The 15,182-nt window shown below is 43.2% G+C and overlaps 2 protein-coding genes across 2 annotated transcripts in view; one reads left to right on the top strand and one right to left on the bottom strand.

Moving 5' to 3' along the window:
* Positions 1-224: 224 nt before the first annotated feature.
* LOC142097207 (nuclear factor 7, brain-like) lies at positions 225-9,992 on the bottom strand. The gene is made up of 9 exons (XM_075178857.1): positions 9,544-9,992; positions 8,831-8,905; positions 7,215-7,366; positions 3,045-3,500; positions 2,863-2,958; positions 2,525-2,758; positions 2,379-2,401; positions 2,138-2,268; positions 225-937 (listed from the first exon to the last, which is right to left on the bottom strand). Exons 1-9 carry the CDS (start codon positions 9,743-9,745, stop codon positions 399-401), a joined length of 1,908 nt encoding a protein of 635 aa, XP_075034958.1. The 5' UTR covers positions 9,746-9,992; the 3' UTR covers positions 225-398.
* KAT8 (lysine acetyltransferase 8) overlaps positions 9,910-15,182 on the top strand; it is a 9,991-nt gene continuing 4,718 nt past the window's right edge. The window contains exons 1-2 of the mRNA XM_075178858.1: positions 9,910-10,153; positions 14,895-15,147. Coding sequence (XP_075034959.1) covers positions 14,910-15,147 — 238 coding nt within the window. The 5' untranslated portion in view covers positions 9,910-10,153; positions 14,895-14,909. The remainder of the gene's footprint in view (positions 10,154-14,894; positions 15,148-15,182) is intronic.

Below are 15,182 nucleotides of genomic sequence, written 5' to 3'. Positions count from 1 at the left end.
TAATAAAAAAAGTAGTGGTCTCAGACTGGTTACGCAACAAATATGCTCAGGTTTATACAGATGCCTTCAAGCCCATAATCATCCAAAGCAACCATATGAAATATCCTCCATTGTAACAAGCTACTGAGACTTCTGCTTAGTTGTGAACTTTAGGTTCAGTGACTTAGGGGCATATTTCCCCAGCTGTATTAGGGTAAAGTGAAAGATACTTTCATAACACCAGATCATTAAACAGATTTTATTTTCAAAACATAACATAAACCTAACATTAGAAATAGAAATGCACAAGAACACTAAACAGCAACATTTACACGGTATGTCGATGCGTCACAGGTAAGCAGATGTGGTGTGCTTCATTAGAAACCACAACAGCAACGCAATTTTTTCATCGCACTAGGTTAGTTGTGTACAAGACGAAGGGAATCTGCATTACGGCCAGAATCGTGCAGGAATGGAGACAGGTAGGGATACAGCTTCTCTGTGAAGGTGGCATTGAACGTGTAGATGGCGGTCATGTCGTCCGCATTGTAGAAGGAGATCTGACCACCTTCATAATCCACGTAGACACCGATTCTCTTGGGTTTGGCATTTATGGCCAGGGTCTTGGATGGGGACTCAAGAGCCTTGTAAGCGTTGCCATTCCTCAGCCAGATGGCCCAATACCCGTTCTTGGGGTTCAGCTTGATCTTACCCTTACGGTTGCTGGACTCACTGGCCATGCCAACATCCCAAGCGGTTTTATCTCCCACTTCCACCTCCCAGTAATGGCGACCTGACTCGAAACCCTCAGATCCCAGTACAAGGATGCACTGACTGAACCGCTTGGGATTGTCAGGGAGGGGGAGCTTGGCATCCCCATATTTAACACTGGTCAGCCCATCAGACAAGATCAAGTTGGGGTGCGCTGTGCTGGGGTCCAACAACATCGGAGACAGATCTGCAGAAGAGAAGATTGAATGTTAGATGTGGAAAGCACAACTACAAATCTAATATAACCTATGAAAGTAAAATATGCTAAATTTAAATTTTCTTAGAGGAGCATTAAATCCCCAAAACAGTGCAAATATCCCAATTGTATAATTGAATTGTATAATTGAATTGTATAATTGTAGTGTATTTGGGGACAGAATACGGAGGGGAGGAGAAGAGGGGAATTTAACAACTTCGAAATCTTATCTTTTTCATGTTACAATGGGGTACAGAAGACAACTGGACATTTGGTTATCTGCAAACTATGTGATCATATAAAGGAAAAAGGAATGCACCGTGCACCTCATAACCGCTCTGGAGAGGGATGGAGCACCAAGGAGACATCACAAGACCATGTGAGAAGCCCCTCAGATGGTGTATGTTTTACACAAATAGTTCACCACTAATTCACACTATTTTGAGTACATTAACTCTATTGCTAGCAGGGATTTACCTTACCCCTGAAAGAATATGTCTTAAACAAGGATTTTCCTCAGAGAGGAAAAAATGAAACTTTTAAACAAAGATTTTGAACAAAGTTTGGAGGTGGCCTTTAAAGCATCGACAACACCCAGAGTGAAGAGCTATTTCCAAAAATGTAAGGGAAAAAACCCCAGTAAGGGATCTATATATTCTTGCTTAGGTGAAAAGAATACACCTTAAGGAAACAGGGAACCTGCAACTACTTGGACATGATGGAAAGAAAACAAGGAAAGGTTCCATGCATGAATGGAGGAAATTCTAGCCAAGAAGACCACCACAATAAATGCATCCTTCCGTGCCAGAAAATGTGAGCATAAGGAAAAAGGAAACTGATGCATCCTGAGGACTAAGTGCAACTCCTAGATCCGCCACCAAGGTGAATGACGGGTGGAAAGCCACACAAGTCACACCTAAAGAGCATTCATGTTGGAGACCAGAAGTTGAAAGAAGACCACCAGAGTCAAAGACTGGACCTTCAGGATCAGGCCTAAATCCAGGCCTCAGGGGACAAAATCCAGGTTTTGTAAAGCACACAAAATGTGAATTGTGTGCGAGTTACATTCTTCTGGACTCGTTTGATGCTCATAATTTCCAAGTAAGGCCTTAAGGTTGTGAACCATTGTTCTTCAGAAACAGCCAGAAATGTAGACATCTATACAACAAGCCTGAGCAGAGAATTACTTACATGGAGCAATGAAAGACTTCATCTGCTTCCATACAGAGTACTGAATGGGTCCCTTGAATGTTCCCTGACACAGATCCTTGGATAGAAGGGTATTACCGGAGGATATCGCCTCACTCTGCTGCTCCTGGCACCTGGACGGGGAGGATAGAGAATTATATACTTTATATAACGCACAGATGGCACTGACCGGAAGTGTATTGTAGATTACAATTAGATTAATAGAAATGTAGAGGAAACTTACTTCTCAATGAATGATTTGATGTCCTGCAGGAATAAAACGAGAAAAAGGTTATTTTTCATTTATTTAAGATTAAACGGAGGCAAAATACTCAGAATATTAGTCAGGAACAATAGACAAGGTTTATCCTGGCCGGAAGCTCAACTTACCGTGAGGAAAGAGATGGAGTCTTTATCGTTCACCCTGTCATTGGCCACAGAGATGGTCTGTTTAATGTTGTCCCTGTTCTCTTGCATTTTGATCATGTTGGTCTCCATTTCTTTCAGCAAACTGTCGCCCTGCTCCTTAAGCTGCTCAAAAAGTTTCTCCTCTCGTTCCTTGAGGAAAGTGTGCAGCTTCTCAAACTCCGACACAATGTGCTGCCTGTATTCAGACACGTTTGTCTAAGGGGACAGAGGTGGCATTAGAGACAAGACCCGATTTGTAGATTGCTTGGTGTGCAATATATACATCCCACTTCTCTGGATTACTGGATGAGCTCACTCACTTTGTGCTGTTCAACCTTCTCATTCTGTTGACTGGTCAACTGCTCGGTCACCTTCAAGGCTTCTTCCAATGGAGCCACTATGGCAGACAGCTCTGTCTGAAGGGAGGTAATATTAAAAGGGTAAATAAAAAAGACACAGGCAATCACAATCTCAAGCATAGCAGTTACCGCACACAACTTACCCTGTACACCTCCACTGCGTCCAGGATGGGCAGGAAGTTGTGACTGGCATGTTTCAGAGAGTCCCGGCAGATGACGCAGCTCAGTGTCCCATCGTCTTTACAGTACAGCTTCAGCCTCTCATCGTGCTCAGGGCAATTCTCCACGGGCTTGACCTTCTCTACAGGTTTTGACGGGGTCTGGACAGCAGTGGAACCAACAGTCTTCTTCACCAAGTTAGCCAGGGCCCGGTTGGTGGTGTACTTCTTCTCAGATATGACCTCCTTACAGTCAGGACACGTAAAGGAACCTTGCCAGGCCTCATCAATGCAGCTGCGGCAGAAGTTGTGGCCACATTCAACCATTACTGGATCCTTGAAGAGCTCATTACACAACAGGCATGTCAATTCTTCTGCAAAATCCCCTGATGCCATCACCGAATTATTTGCTGGAGCATCTTCTACTTCAACCTTGGCTTTCTAGAGAAACAGAAAAAAAAAAAAAAAAAAAAAAGAGTTTGAGGGGAGGTAGGTGTCTTCTGAATATGGATATGGAGATAAGTATATATTGGGAAGTCCAAGCACAATGATTTCTCTAGAAGAGGAAAGATAGCTTGTGTTTGGCATAGGAAGGGGTAAAAAGTTAGTGTGCATTAACCAGCACATTATAATTAAAAATTGAAATGTTTTGAGTTAAAGTATCAAAAAATGTTTCGACATACAACATACATGAGGAGAGGCCTTGCAGGTGGTCCCATATACCACTTATAAGTGGTCACAAAACATCACTGATGGTGACGTAGGTACATCTACAAGTTCCCATATTTACAGAGTGCATGAGTAACCACATCACAGAACAGGTACTCAAAGGTTTCCTGCAATATTTGTCAGCATAAAATCTACAAAAATATCTACATCCCCCTGCAGAAGTGCAGCATATAAAGCCTGCAATTCAAGCCTCAATAACTCCCCTCCCGCCCTCCCCGGAAGCATGGCAGCGTGACCAGTCATTATCAGACTGCAGAATGTATGCCAGAGCAGTATAAACACTGAAAGGGAGGGAATATCCCCAGTGATTGGGTGTAAAAAGAACAAAACTAGTCTAAATAAATATAAAGTATATTGCTACGATCAGACAACCAACAAGCAAACATGAAGTACAATATGAAAACCCTGGGTGCGAAAAATATGAATGGATAAAATTCGCTCCATTTTTAGGCGATCAATACAAATCATCCAGAGAAGGGAGATTAGGCAACTTCCAATAAAAACTTTGTGTGCAGAAAACAGGCAATTGTGTGGTTATGTTGCAATATGCTGCAGGGTAGCAAAATAACTGCATTTTACACCTGCAAAATATTTGAAAAGGTAAAGGTCAGAGCTCTGCTTTTATACCAGAAACTGAGCGTTCCATTGCACATCCGTCTACAGGGTTTCCCAAACCCAGTCCTCAGGGCTCCCCAACAGTGCAGGTTTTCCATATCTCCTTGCTGGAGCACAGGTGTATTCATTACTGACTGACACATTGTAACAGATCCACAGGTGGTCCTAATTATGTCACATGTGATCCAGAAAACCTGCACTGTTGGGGAGGACTGCAGACTGGGTTTGGGAAGCCCTGGTCTAACATGCACATTTAATCCCCATGTAGTGTCACACAAGCACCTAATGTAGTTCTACACAGAGCACACAAGACACCTGTGTGACACCAACCTATGCTGTAGTGTTTTAGAACACAGGAATATAGAGACCATCATGAATTAAGCTGCTTTGATCATTCAAGCTCTATAATCCTGTTAGCACCCAGGTTTCAAAGTGATATTTATTGTTGCTTATTCTACTGGGTCTGACATCATTTAAAGTCTTTTTTAAGGACATGAAACCAGGTTTGGCTGGCAGTGATGGTACAGTACATTAAATATCCTTCAGCACTGTAGCATGTTGCCTGTAACTTGAGTTTATCTTGGAGGAAAGTTCCACCCAACTAAATACAGACAGGCTGAATTTCCCAGGAAATACTACACAGCTGGAGGAGCATTATAACTTATAGCCCGTTGGGCAAGTAACAGTGCTCCTGACCTCATTCTAGCTTAGTTAGCCATCATTTTTTAATGTATAACTCCACTCTGTGCCTAAAGCCTCATAATTAAACCAGTGACCTGAGAGTTTGTTTTTACAAGGAGGAAATATCAGTTGCGCCCCTCAGTACATCAGCTACTGACTGAAGCTCCTGGGTGGTCTCCCCGGTAAGAGCCGAAGGCTGGAGAGCAGGAACAGAAGGTTGGGGAAGCAGTTGCCATTTCCTTCTGTAAGCACTAAGGGGCATATTCAATTAGAATTCGCGGCCACACGGGTCTCGATACCACAACATAGCAGATTTCTGTGCGCAGCCCTATAATCCGCGATGTTGCGGTACTGTAATGGCACTTTGTAGGCGCAGCAGCAAGCGCCGCCGCAAATTCTATTTCAATACGGCCTTAAGAGCCTAGTCATGTCACCAAAGCAATCCAGTATGGACCTGTAGAGAGGACAATTGGGAGAATGTGATAACATTTATAGGCCAAGATGTTCATGTTTTTTTTTTTTTTTTTTTTTTTAAATTGTTCCCATAAAAAACAGGAATATGATGTTTTTTTTAACCCAAGCACACTTTTTAGATAGGTTCATATGCGTGTTCTGCACATACAGCAAGTCTTCCGAGCGCACACCTAAACACGTGAAACTTCAATGCAGAGAAAAAGAAACATGATTTGCTTTCAGGGTGCTGAACTTTAAGATGTCCGAGTGTAACCAAGGAGGATTGTGTAACGTTGGACAATGATCCCTGTGACTGTTAGGGGCCGATACAATTGTGCCGCAAATAATGCAGCGTTGACAGTATTACCGTTAAAATGGTAATTTTAACCTTGATTCCATCTCGCAGCTCAGTGAGCCGCGAGTAAAAATTCAGCGTTAAAATTACAGTATCAACAGTAATTATGTGCAGTTTTACCGTAATAACAGCAATACTGCCAACGCCGCGTTATTAGTGGCAGAATTGAATCGGCCACTTAAGTTTGGAATAAAGGGACTTGAACACACAGACAGCAAACATACATGTGAACGCAGCCATCACGGCAATACAGGAGTGACATGTACAGTGCAAAATAACACACCTTCACACAATACCATTTTATTTATTCCATAAACAAGTTTCCTGAGGACCGAGCGATCTCAGAGCTGCCCTGTAAAGCCTTATTTTTACAGCAACTCATAGGAGAATAGTGCTATCTAGAAATACAGCCTTGGGTAATTAAAAGACTCGTCACACACAGGGTTGTAGTTCGTAAACTACACAGACAAAAAAAAAATAAAATATAAAAAAACAACAAAGGGAAGATGCAAAAATGAAAACCATTTAAAGATTCCAGCACTAAAACATGGCAAAATAAGAAATAACTTTGCAGACTTTAAAGGATCGTCTCATTTGCTGCAAAAAGTGTGCACATTAAGCAGGCGTAGCTTAAATTAGCAAACCGCACACATTGAAAAGTGTAAAAATAAAAATTTCACAAGCCAATTTGTGTAATTTCTGTGATAATTGTATACTGCATGTTCAGCAGTTTGTATATTCTGCTCTACGCAACTTTAGTCTTTCAGTACAGCAACATTTAGTCTCTACTGAGCTGGTTGCCTTTATATATAAAAAGAAAAAAAAATTCAAATTTTGCCCAAAAAACCCAAAGCCAATTAAAAATGCCTAAAAAAAACAAACACACGCCTGTCTGGAAAAGTAATGGCTTTATATAAATAGCACACACACACTTGATGTTCTGAACCAGCGCAGCTTAATCTCGGTGCGCACATACGGACTAGCGATCCTATGTGGAACGAAGGTAATTACACAGGTAATTTGGCCAATAACTGGACTGGCACAAAATACCAGTGAGAATGATGAATGGATGGGAAATAGGTTACTGTGAAAGTGTCAGTTGCATCCTCTGTATTGAAACAAGGATGAAACAACTGGGAGAGGGAGGTCCAGAAAGAGGGACCAGAATACGGGCTAGGCGTACAATGACTCCTTGCCGAGACTATATACTTTATACATAGCCGGAAGAGTGACACCACACAGCAAACCTCTGTATTGCACAACCTTCGGTTTAGTCGGCGAGAGCTGGCGGAGTAGACTGACAGGATTGAACCTCGTGTTACCTTCGGTTCGGGCTCCTCGGTTTCCTGATTCTGAGGCGGTTTCGCATCTTCAGTCATCTCCTGGTCAGTACCGTTTGCAGTGTCCTCGTCCTTCTCTGGTTTGGGCAGCACCAAGCGTGTTTTGTCAACCCACTCGTTTTGCCGGCGGTTCACTGCGGGAAAAAGCGAGCTTACAGCAGACATTTTCATAACAAAACAAGACGGGGAAGAGGGAGGTGGATCTGGATTAAACCCGAGCTGACTTACCATGATCGAGGAGAGCATAGAGGAGAAATGGTGATTTGACATAAGGTGCAGAAAATGAACTGTTTCAGCATGTTAAGCGTCTAATATGCCAAATCACTAAGTCAATGTTCACAGCAGTGGTATGGAGAGAGGCACTGAAAGTGGCTGGACTGGAAACCGTTTTAGGACAATAAAGTAAAGTTGACAATATGTGATATACATCATTTACATGTGTACCATGCATCTCGTCTGTTCTACACTTGGGTACAGATTGCTAGTTTGAAGTAACAAAACAAAAAAGGCTATGAAAAGCTATACATGTAAACAATGCTTGACATCTGCATAATGAATGTTCTTTACCTATAAGTCCACAAGATTATTTTTTTCTGATTCATAAAGTTTATGTCAGAACAAAAACAGCTGCAGCCAATTGAGGGACTTGTACGACCAATAGGTAAAACCAGATCGGCTCCTAGGCAATAGCACTTCTTGGTTTAATCTGACCAGTGAAGATGCCGAAAAGTGTAACCCCATGCTACACACAACGGAGGCAGCTATTTTTCTGGGCCGGATAAACATTCAGCCTAGTGACACTAATCCCTATTGTCCTTAAACCGCATTTTCATTGCTACTGACTGACGCAAAAAGGCTTCCTCCATTGTGTGTTGCAGGGACTTGCTGTAAACTAGCAGTTGATGTTTGGAGGTTTCATTGCCGGTCAGAGTACTTTTACATGGGCACAATCCCAGCAAACTGATAACCAGGATGTTACAAAGGTCATTCCTGCCATTTGGGTCATGCAGCGAAAGCAACGCTGCCAAGTCATTGACCCTTAGAGCTGGTTGACAGTGTGGGCTGATTCATGGTTACTTTATAACAGCTTCAAAGTCACCAACCCTTATGGTTACTGCACCTGCTTGATCTCAAATTCAGGAGGCATTACAGCCTTAAAAAGAAGCTTGTTTGGAAACAAGTGCAGGGACCATAGATCCTGAAGCCACCACACATGGGACTCACACTATAAATGCCCTCTGGACTAAACACATTTAGATATTGTGCAATTGGGCATCTGACCTCCAAACAGAGGTCTGAAAGTGCCAATTTCCAGCACAATAAATACTTCCTGCTGATAAGACTAAGTGTGAGCACAATACTCCTAAACCATGGCCCTCTCATACAGTATTGTTTTATTACTAAGCTTTAAACAAATTTTAAAGAGCTACAGAATTTGCTGGCACTATATAATTAAATGATAAGAGTGCTCAAAAAGTAACAGTCACAGACCCCAAAATATTTAACACAAAACAAATTGTAAGACAAGCAAAAAAGTAATGAATATTAATATATACAATGACCAATAAAGCGGAGCACCCCGAACAGTTACTACTTACAGCCTGCGTAATGCACGTAGAACTCCTCCCTGCCGGCCTGTTTATTCATCCTGGTCTTCACAATCTCTGCATCATCTGCAGAGTTATAATATGGGCATAAATATACTTACAGTATAGTAACTAACCTACACTGTCAATGTACTGTACTATAGTAAGGGGCAGTGCAGGAGGACCACACAGTACATGGGACCACACTGTGTATGCAGGCCCTATCCAGCAGAGAACACAATGCAAATACAGAAGGGCCACACTGCATGGAGACACAATATATGTGGCGAGGGAGCTTCTAGGTATGGGGGAATTTTCGTGGGGAGTTCTACATATAGAAGATTAGTGTAATATATATATATATATATATATATATATATATATATATACATATACATACATATACACACACACACTATACATAAATACATTATATATCATACATCTATACATTTCTGGACTCGTGGAAGGAGCCATCCACCAGCCAGGACGCAGGGGAGTATTATATATTATCTATATCTATGGGACTCATAGAAGTAATGTGAGGGGGCATGTATTAAATATATATTACACCTGGGTAATATAATGGGTATTAGACACACATACATGTGTGTGTGTGTGTGTGGGCGGGGTATATATATACACACACACACATTACATATATAAAGGTGTGTGTAGGGATATATTACACTCTATATATAATATATATATATAAATGGACTCACGGAAGGATCCGTCCGCCCGACGACACGAGTACGTGCTCCCGACCTCCACGATCACCTCCTCGTCCGCCTCATCCCCGGCGTCGTCCTCCTCGTTCTCATCGTCCTCCTCATCCATCGGCTCCTCGGGGTTACTGTCCGCCTCCTCCCCGGCCGGGGTCTCGTTCTTCTCGGGCTCGGTGACGGGCTGAGCGACGGCGGCCATGACTGTGGAGCGGAGAGAGGAGCTGCTGTGTGCGGCGGAGACCAGACAAAATGGAGACTGAGGGAGCTGCGTGTCGCGGATTTATCTCCTCCTCCGCCCACTGCGCAGGCGCCGCTCCCCACACACACAAAGACGCGGGAGGAGACGACTTCTGCCCGCAGTAAAGATGGCCGCCGTCCCCCACGTGACCGGCCGTGTCTGACGCAGATTCCGGCTCTTGGTCGCGGCCTACTGGCGGGTGATTTGGCGGCGGCGGCGGCGGGTTCCCAGGGCGAGGTGCGGTATCCGGGGGCGGGGAGGATCTGTCCAGCGCTAGGGCTGCCGGGAGCAGCACCGGATCCTTCTCTATCACCGGGTGACGCCACCGGAGGGTGTGACGTCAGAAGAGCCGGTCATGTGATTTACCAGGTGCGTGTTGTGCTGGTGAGGCGGCCATTGTGTCCTCGCAAGAGCCTATCCCCTTCTCTCCCAGCATTCCCCCCCATTCTCCTGATAGTGGTGGCCCCGCAGCCCTCGTGTTTATTCTACTGAAATAAATCTATTAGTGGCCGTATAGAGAACCGGTGTCTACAGCAATACAGGGAGGGGCGGGGCCTAGGTCTTCAGACGCATGAGACACGCCCCCTGAGAACATGGCCCACCCCTGAGTATGTCCTGTGACCACACCCACAACAGAGTGTGACCAGGGGAGATGTCTATAATACACACAGTGTATGAGGTGCTCATTATATCCTCACAGTCACTGCTGGTTTACTCTGCGGAGAAATCTGCACTATTTATTTTCCTCACCTGTTTTGTCACTCCTCACTTTTTTATGTTTTTTTTTCACTTGGGTTTTAGGGGTGCGGGTTAGGCCCGTATGGGCTCTCCCCCCCTAAAAGATCTAGGGGGGCTCTGTGGCCCTTAGGCTCCAGCCCCCCTGAAAACCGTAGGTCCTCCCCTTAGGGGGTGGACTAGCTGTCGAGCCCTGGGTGAAGCTTCGGTGGATCCCAGGGCCAAAGGGACCCCCTAGCTTTGTGGCAAAGGGGGTCTGAAGACCCTTGCCCCCTAAGGGTCCTTTTGGATCAATGGGTCAGGGACTAGGACCCTTCCTATCTCAAGGAGGGCCATGTACTGTACCCTTGTGCACGTTTTTTAAGTTACACACTTTTTTTTTTAAACACTGGGGTGAAAGCACTGGCTTTCAGGCTTTAAAAAAGAAAAAAGTGGTATTACACAGGGGTATTGTTACATAGGGGTATTACACAGGGGTATTGTTACACAGGGGTATTGTTGTCCCATAGATTGTAAGCTTGCGAGCAGGGTTCTCTTACCTCTCTGTCTGTATGTATTACCCAGTATTGTCTTATTAATGTTTGTTCCCAATTGTAAAGCGCTACGGAATTTGCTGGCGCTATATAAATAAATGATGATGATAGGGGTATTACACAGGGGTATTGTTACATAGGGGTATTACACAGGGGTATTGTTACACAGTGGTATGACACAGGGGTATTGTTACATATGGGTATTACACAGGGGTCTTGTTACATTGTGGTATTGTTACATTGTGGCATTACTCAGGGATATTGTTACATTGTGGTATTACACAGGGATATTGTCCGCAGTAGCATTGAGTGATTTTCCTGCTGAGATAAAACAGCTGGTGTGACAACAGTCTGTGGCACATCGCAGCAGTAACCAGTCTTTCATTCATTGGTCGAGCACAGGAAGGAAGAACCGTTAGAGATTTGGTCATCCTGCCCCTGTTCGCTGACTACACGCCAGTATGATCTCCCAATGGTCAGTTCTGCCGGATGAGGTCCGGTGACGGTTTTATTGGGAGCATCCCATTGGTTGCCAGTGAGCGTTTTAGAGTCCTGGATTATCCTGTCCCTGAATTAGAAATAAGAGCCATACAAAATGCTGTATTTTCGCTATAATTCAATTTTTTAATCAGAATGAAGTCATCCGTGCTTGGTCCAGAGTAGGCCCAGTACACCCAGTTTTTCAGAGCAGTATAGAATCTAGATTTCTTTTGTAGAGTAGTAATATTGAAATGAAATAAAGGAGTCCAGAGGGGGCATAATTTGCTGTACAGAAGGGCGCATTGGTACTTACACCCTGCAAAAGGAGATTCATTTTGCCCCAGGTGAGAGTTCAGGTCTTGTCCTATATGTTTAATGGGTAGAGATTCTAAAGTGGTGGGACATGGAATTTTGATTGACATTTACCCTTTTGCACAGAGTGTCTTTGGAGATTGTGTTACATATCCCCCCACAGCCAGGCGCGTCTTCTGGGATTAAATAGGAGGTGTGCGCCTTGATGTGCGCCTGGCGGACTAGCTAGACGCAGTGATGTAATATACTGAGTGCACTTCATAAATTACCTAAGTTACTGTGCTTCACGAAGTCATTATTTTTTAGGGAGGGTGAAAATGAACACAGGGGTAAGAATTTCTTATGTATCCTATAGTTAGCCGTACACTCCCAGATCAATGGATTATTCCCACTCAAATAATACACTCGCTCCTCTGTATTGGATGCAGCTACTAAGAATTATTGCCTAAAGTACGTATTGCTACATTTCTTTCAAAGGATAGATCACATATAATTGTTCAACTCTGATTCCTATGGGCCTGGACATACATGAAGCTTTGAAGGCACCATATTGGCTGACAGTATTTTGCAAGGTGTGGGCAGCTTTAGTTCATAGAGAAAGACAACAGCGGTTGGCTTTTTGCCACATATTGATTAAGTCGTTAGCTAGGAGACCGTATACTGGGTGAAATATGCCCCATTATCATTGCTTTAGTCATTTTGTCGTGAGATGGAAAAAGTAATGTCGAATAATAATATTTGACACCTGTGGACGAATGCAGACCTTTATGATGTACAGATAAATTCCTCCTTTCTCTGATGATATGTGGGTAACAATTCCGGCTGCTACCCCTCCCCTTCCCCATCTTGTCTCTGCTTAATGGTTTTCCTTAGACTCTGCTAAATTGGCATGCTGTATGTATGACAGTGGATAATTCTGCTGAGTATCCCACGTCAATAGAATTCCCCTGTTCCAACTGAGTTATGTAGCGGACACAGGGCTCATAAATTGTCTCCAGATATACCACATGAATTCCAGTCCTACTCTTTACTAATAAACCAATAAAGGCTGATTCAGTGCCAGGAGCAAATCCAGCTTAACAGGAGCAAAATTTGCACCTTTTATAAACTCTTTTGGCTTAAATGGGGGATGTAAAATGTACAATTTGATTTAGAGAGCCCAACAGTAAAATGCAGGATAAAATAGAGCTGGCTAATGTGTGTACACAGTGTGCAGTATTCTGAAGGCAAAACTGTTTGCATCTGCCTCCCTTGCAGTGAAACGTGATTTGCTTGGCTGCAAATTTTGCACCTAGGTGACCTTGCTGAAATACTTTAGTCTGCCTCTAGGTGGAGCTTCAAGCCATGTAATAATCTTTTATTATTACGGTTCTATGTAATTAAGTGGTTATTATAACAAGAGGACGCTTCTTATTGTCATCAGACACCTGTGATGCCAACTGTATCTCAGATCATCTGCAGAATCTTTGTGTTTGTATAATCATACTTGTCTACACTCCCAAGTTTCGGAGAGCCGTATAAAGTAGCCAAGTATGTTTCTATGTTGGCCTGCAGATTGCTTGGCACATAAATGCGGTTTTCTTAATTGCTTTGTATATAATTTTTACAGCGGTTGAGGCTGCAGTAGTTTCTTGCATATGTTTTGTCACTGACTGAAAGTTAAACATTCTGTAAAGGGCAGGACTAAATGTTCTGTATACTTTATTATATGTAAATAATTTTAGTGAACGTTGCAATTACTGGCCATAATCTTTTACATAGTCTCTGTATAAACGGTGAGCTTTGACATCATCACTTAAGTATTTATTAGGAACATCCGGTTTTCTAAGGAATAATGCACCCACTGCAGTAAATTATTCTGTTATTGGTTAGCTCTAAATTCCGGGACCTGTATAAAATCCTACCACATGTCCTCATATAGTCCCAGACCACCTCTGTGGCTTCTAGTATCCATATCTATAGGGTAGGAAACGTGCTATGCCACATGTTATCCAGATTAAAGGGGCGATCGGGTAGTTAGCGGAAATTATTAATATAATATACAGAAATAAATAAATATATTTAATAATATACATAACATTAGGAGCAGTTGGTCTCTATAGAAAAATGGCAACATTTCTGGGCAGGGCACAATATTGTTCATTCGAACAAATTACCGAACAGTTGGATTTGTGAGCAATGTAGCCACACACGTCTCCTGATTGCTCTGCGCTCCTACACTTATGTCTGAGAGTGACCTACCATGCCTTGTCTGATGCGATTTCTCACCATGCTTATGTTTGTGTTTTACCTGCTACAATGGGATCTCACACAGTATGATGTTTGCTTGTGGTAGGTTTATGTACACAGAAACTGTATAAATCAGGTGTGTATTACTTTGTGCATTGTGTAACCTGTATACTTGGAGATGTTTACCTTTGCGGCTCAAATTATTTGTGGTAGTCTGCGGCTGGTATGTGTTTGCTTTTGTATTCTTAAATACGAGTCTGTTATTTTGTCATCGTTGGACAGCATCCATGTTTGTCTTCTGTTTTTTCTTTCCCGTACCCCTGTAAATGTAATGTTAACGTCCGCACATTACCCTTTGATGTCAATCCTCTTGTTCTCCACTGAATATATATTGGTGCTCATTTCAAAACAATCCAACACCCTGCACCTCTGTATCTCTACCCAATGCTTCTGTATCTGGGTTACCTTATTTCATGCGTGCATCGTCTCTCCCAGTTTCATTGTCTAATTTCCTGATTCCTCACCCCCGTTCCAGTCTTGTGTCCTCTGTACATACTCTGCTACCGCCATAGCTCAGCTCCTAGCACCAATCTACACCCCTGTCCCTCAATTGCACGCAAGCTTCTACTTATAAAGGTGAATGAGGACATCTCACAGGGCTTTGGATCCATGTTATCTAAAGTTACAGAACAGGGAAAATGTTCAGAGATCTGAAAAGTTAATCTTTCACTTTGGAAATAAATATGTTAACATCTTGTTTCAGATGCATTACTAAACTAACAGGTCCATCAGCATTCACACACTTCTTTTCCTGTACTCAGGTCCTGGTGGAGGCCATGGACGATTCTGCCCCTGAAGAGCACAGATCCGACACTCTGGAGGTCGGTGACGACCAACATGACTCTCTCCCCTCCCAGGATGACGGGCTGGAGCAAGGAAGCATTAAAGAAGAGGATGATGATGACTTTGTATCCGGATGTGAAACTGGCGTGTCGTCTAGAGGGGGGAGAGATCCCGAAGTGACTGTGGAGATCGGGGAGACTTATCTGTGCCGGAGAGCAGACAACAGTTGGCGTAAGATATTGTGTCATGATCTATAGATTAGTATG

Source organism: Mixophyes fleayi, chromosome 7 (assembly GCF_038048845.1).
Source record: "Mixophyes fleayi isolate aMixFle1 chromosome 7, aMixFle1.hap1, whole genome shotgun sequence".
NCBI classification, from domain to species: domain Eukaryota; kingdom Metazoa; phylum Chordata; class Amphibia; order Anura; family Limnodynastidae; genus Mixophyes; species Mixophyes fleayi.
Note: the sequence above shows the minus strand (reverse complement) of the source record. Positions and strands in the feature narration are given on the sequence as shown.

Bases quoted from the DNA above. Each gene is read 5' to 3' on its own strand.
- LOC142097207 (XM_075178857.1), bottom strand. From the start codon at position 9,745: ATGGCCGCCGTCGCTCAGCCCGTCACCGAGCCCGAGAAGAACGAGACC. The intron at 7,367-8,830 runs GTAAGTAGTAAC...TTTTTCCCGCAG, and splicing joins CTACGTGCATTACGCAGGCT to TGAACCGCCGGCAAAACGAG. The intron at 938-2,137 runs GTAAGTAATTCT...TCTCTTCTGCAG, and splicing joins GAAGTCTTTCATTGCTCCAT to ATCTGTCTCCGATGTTGTTG.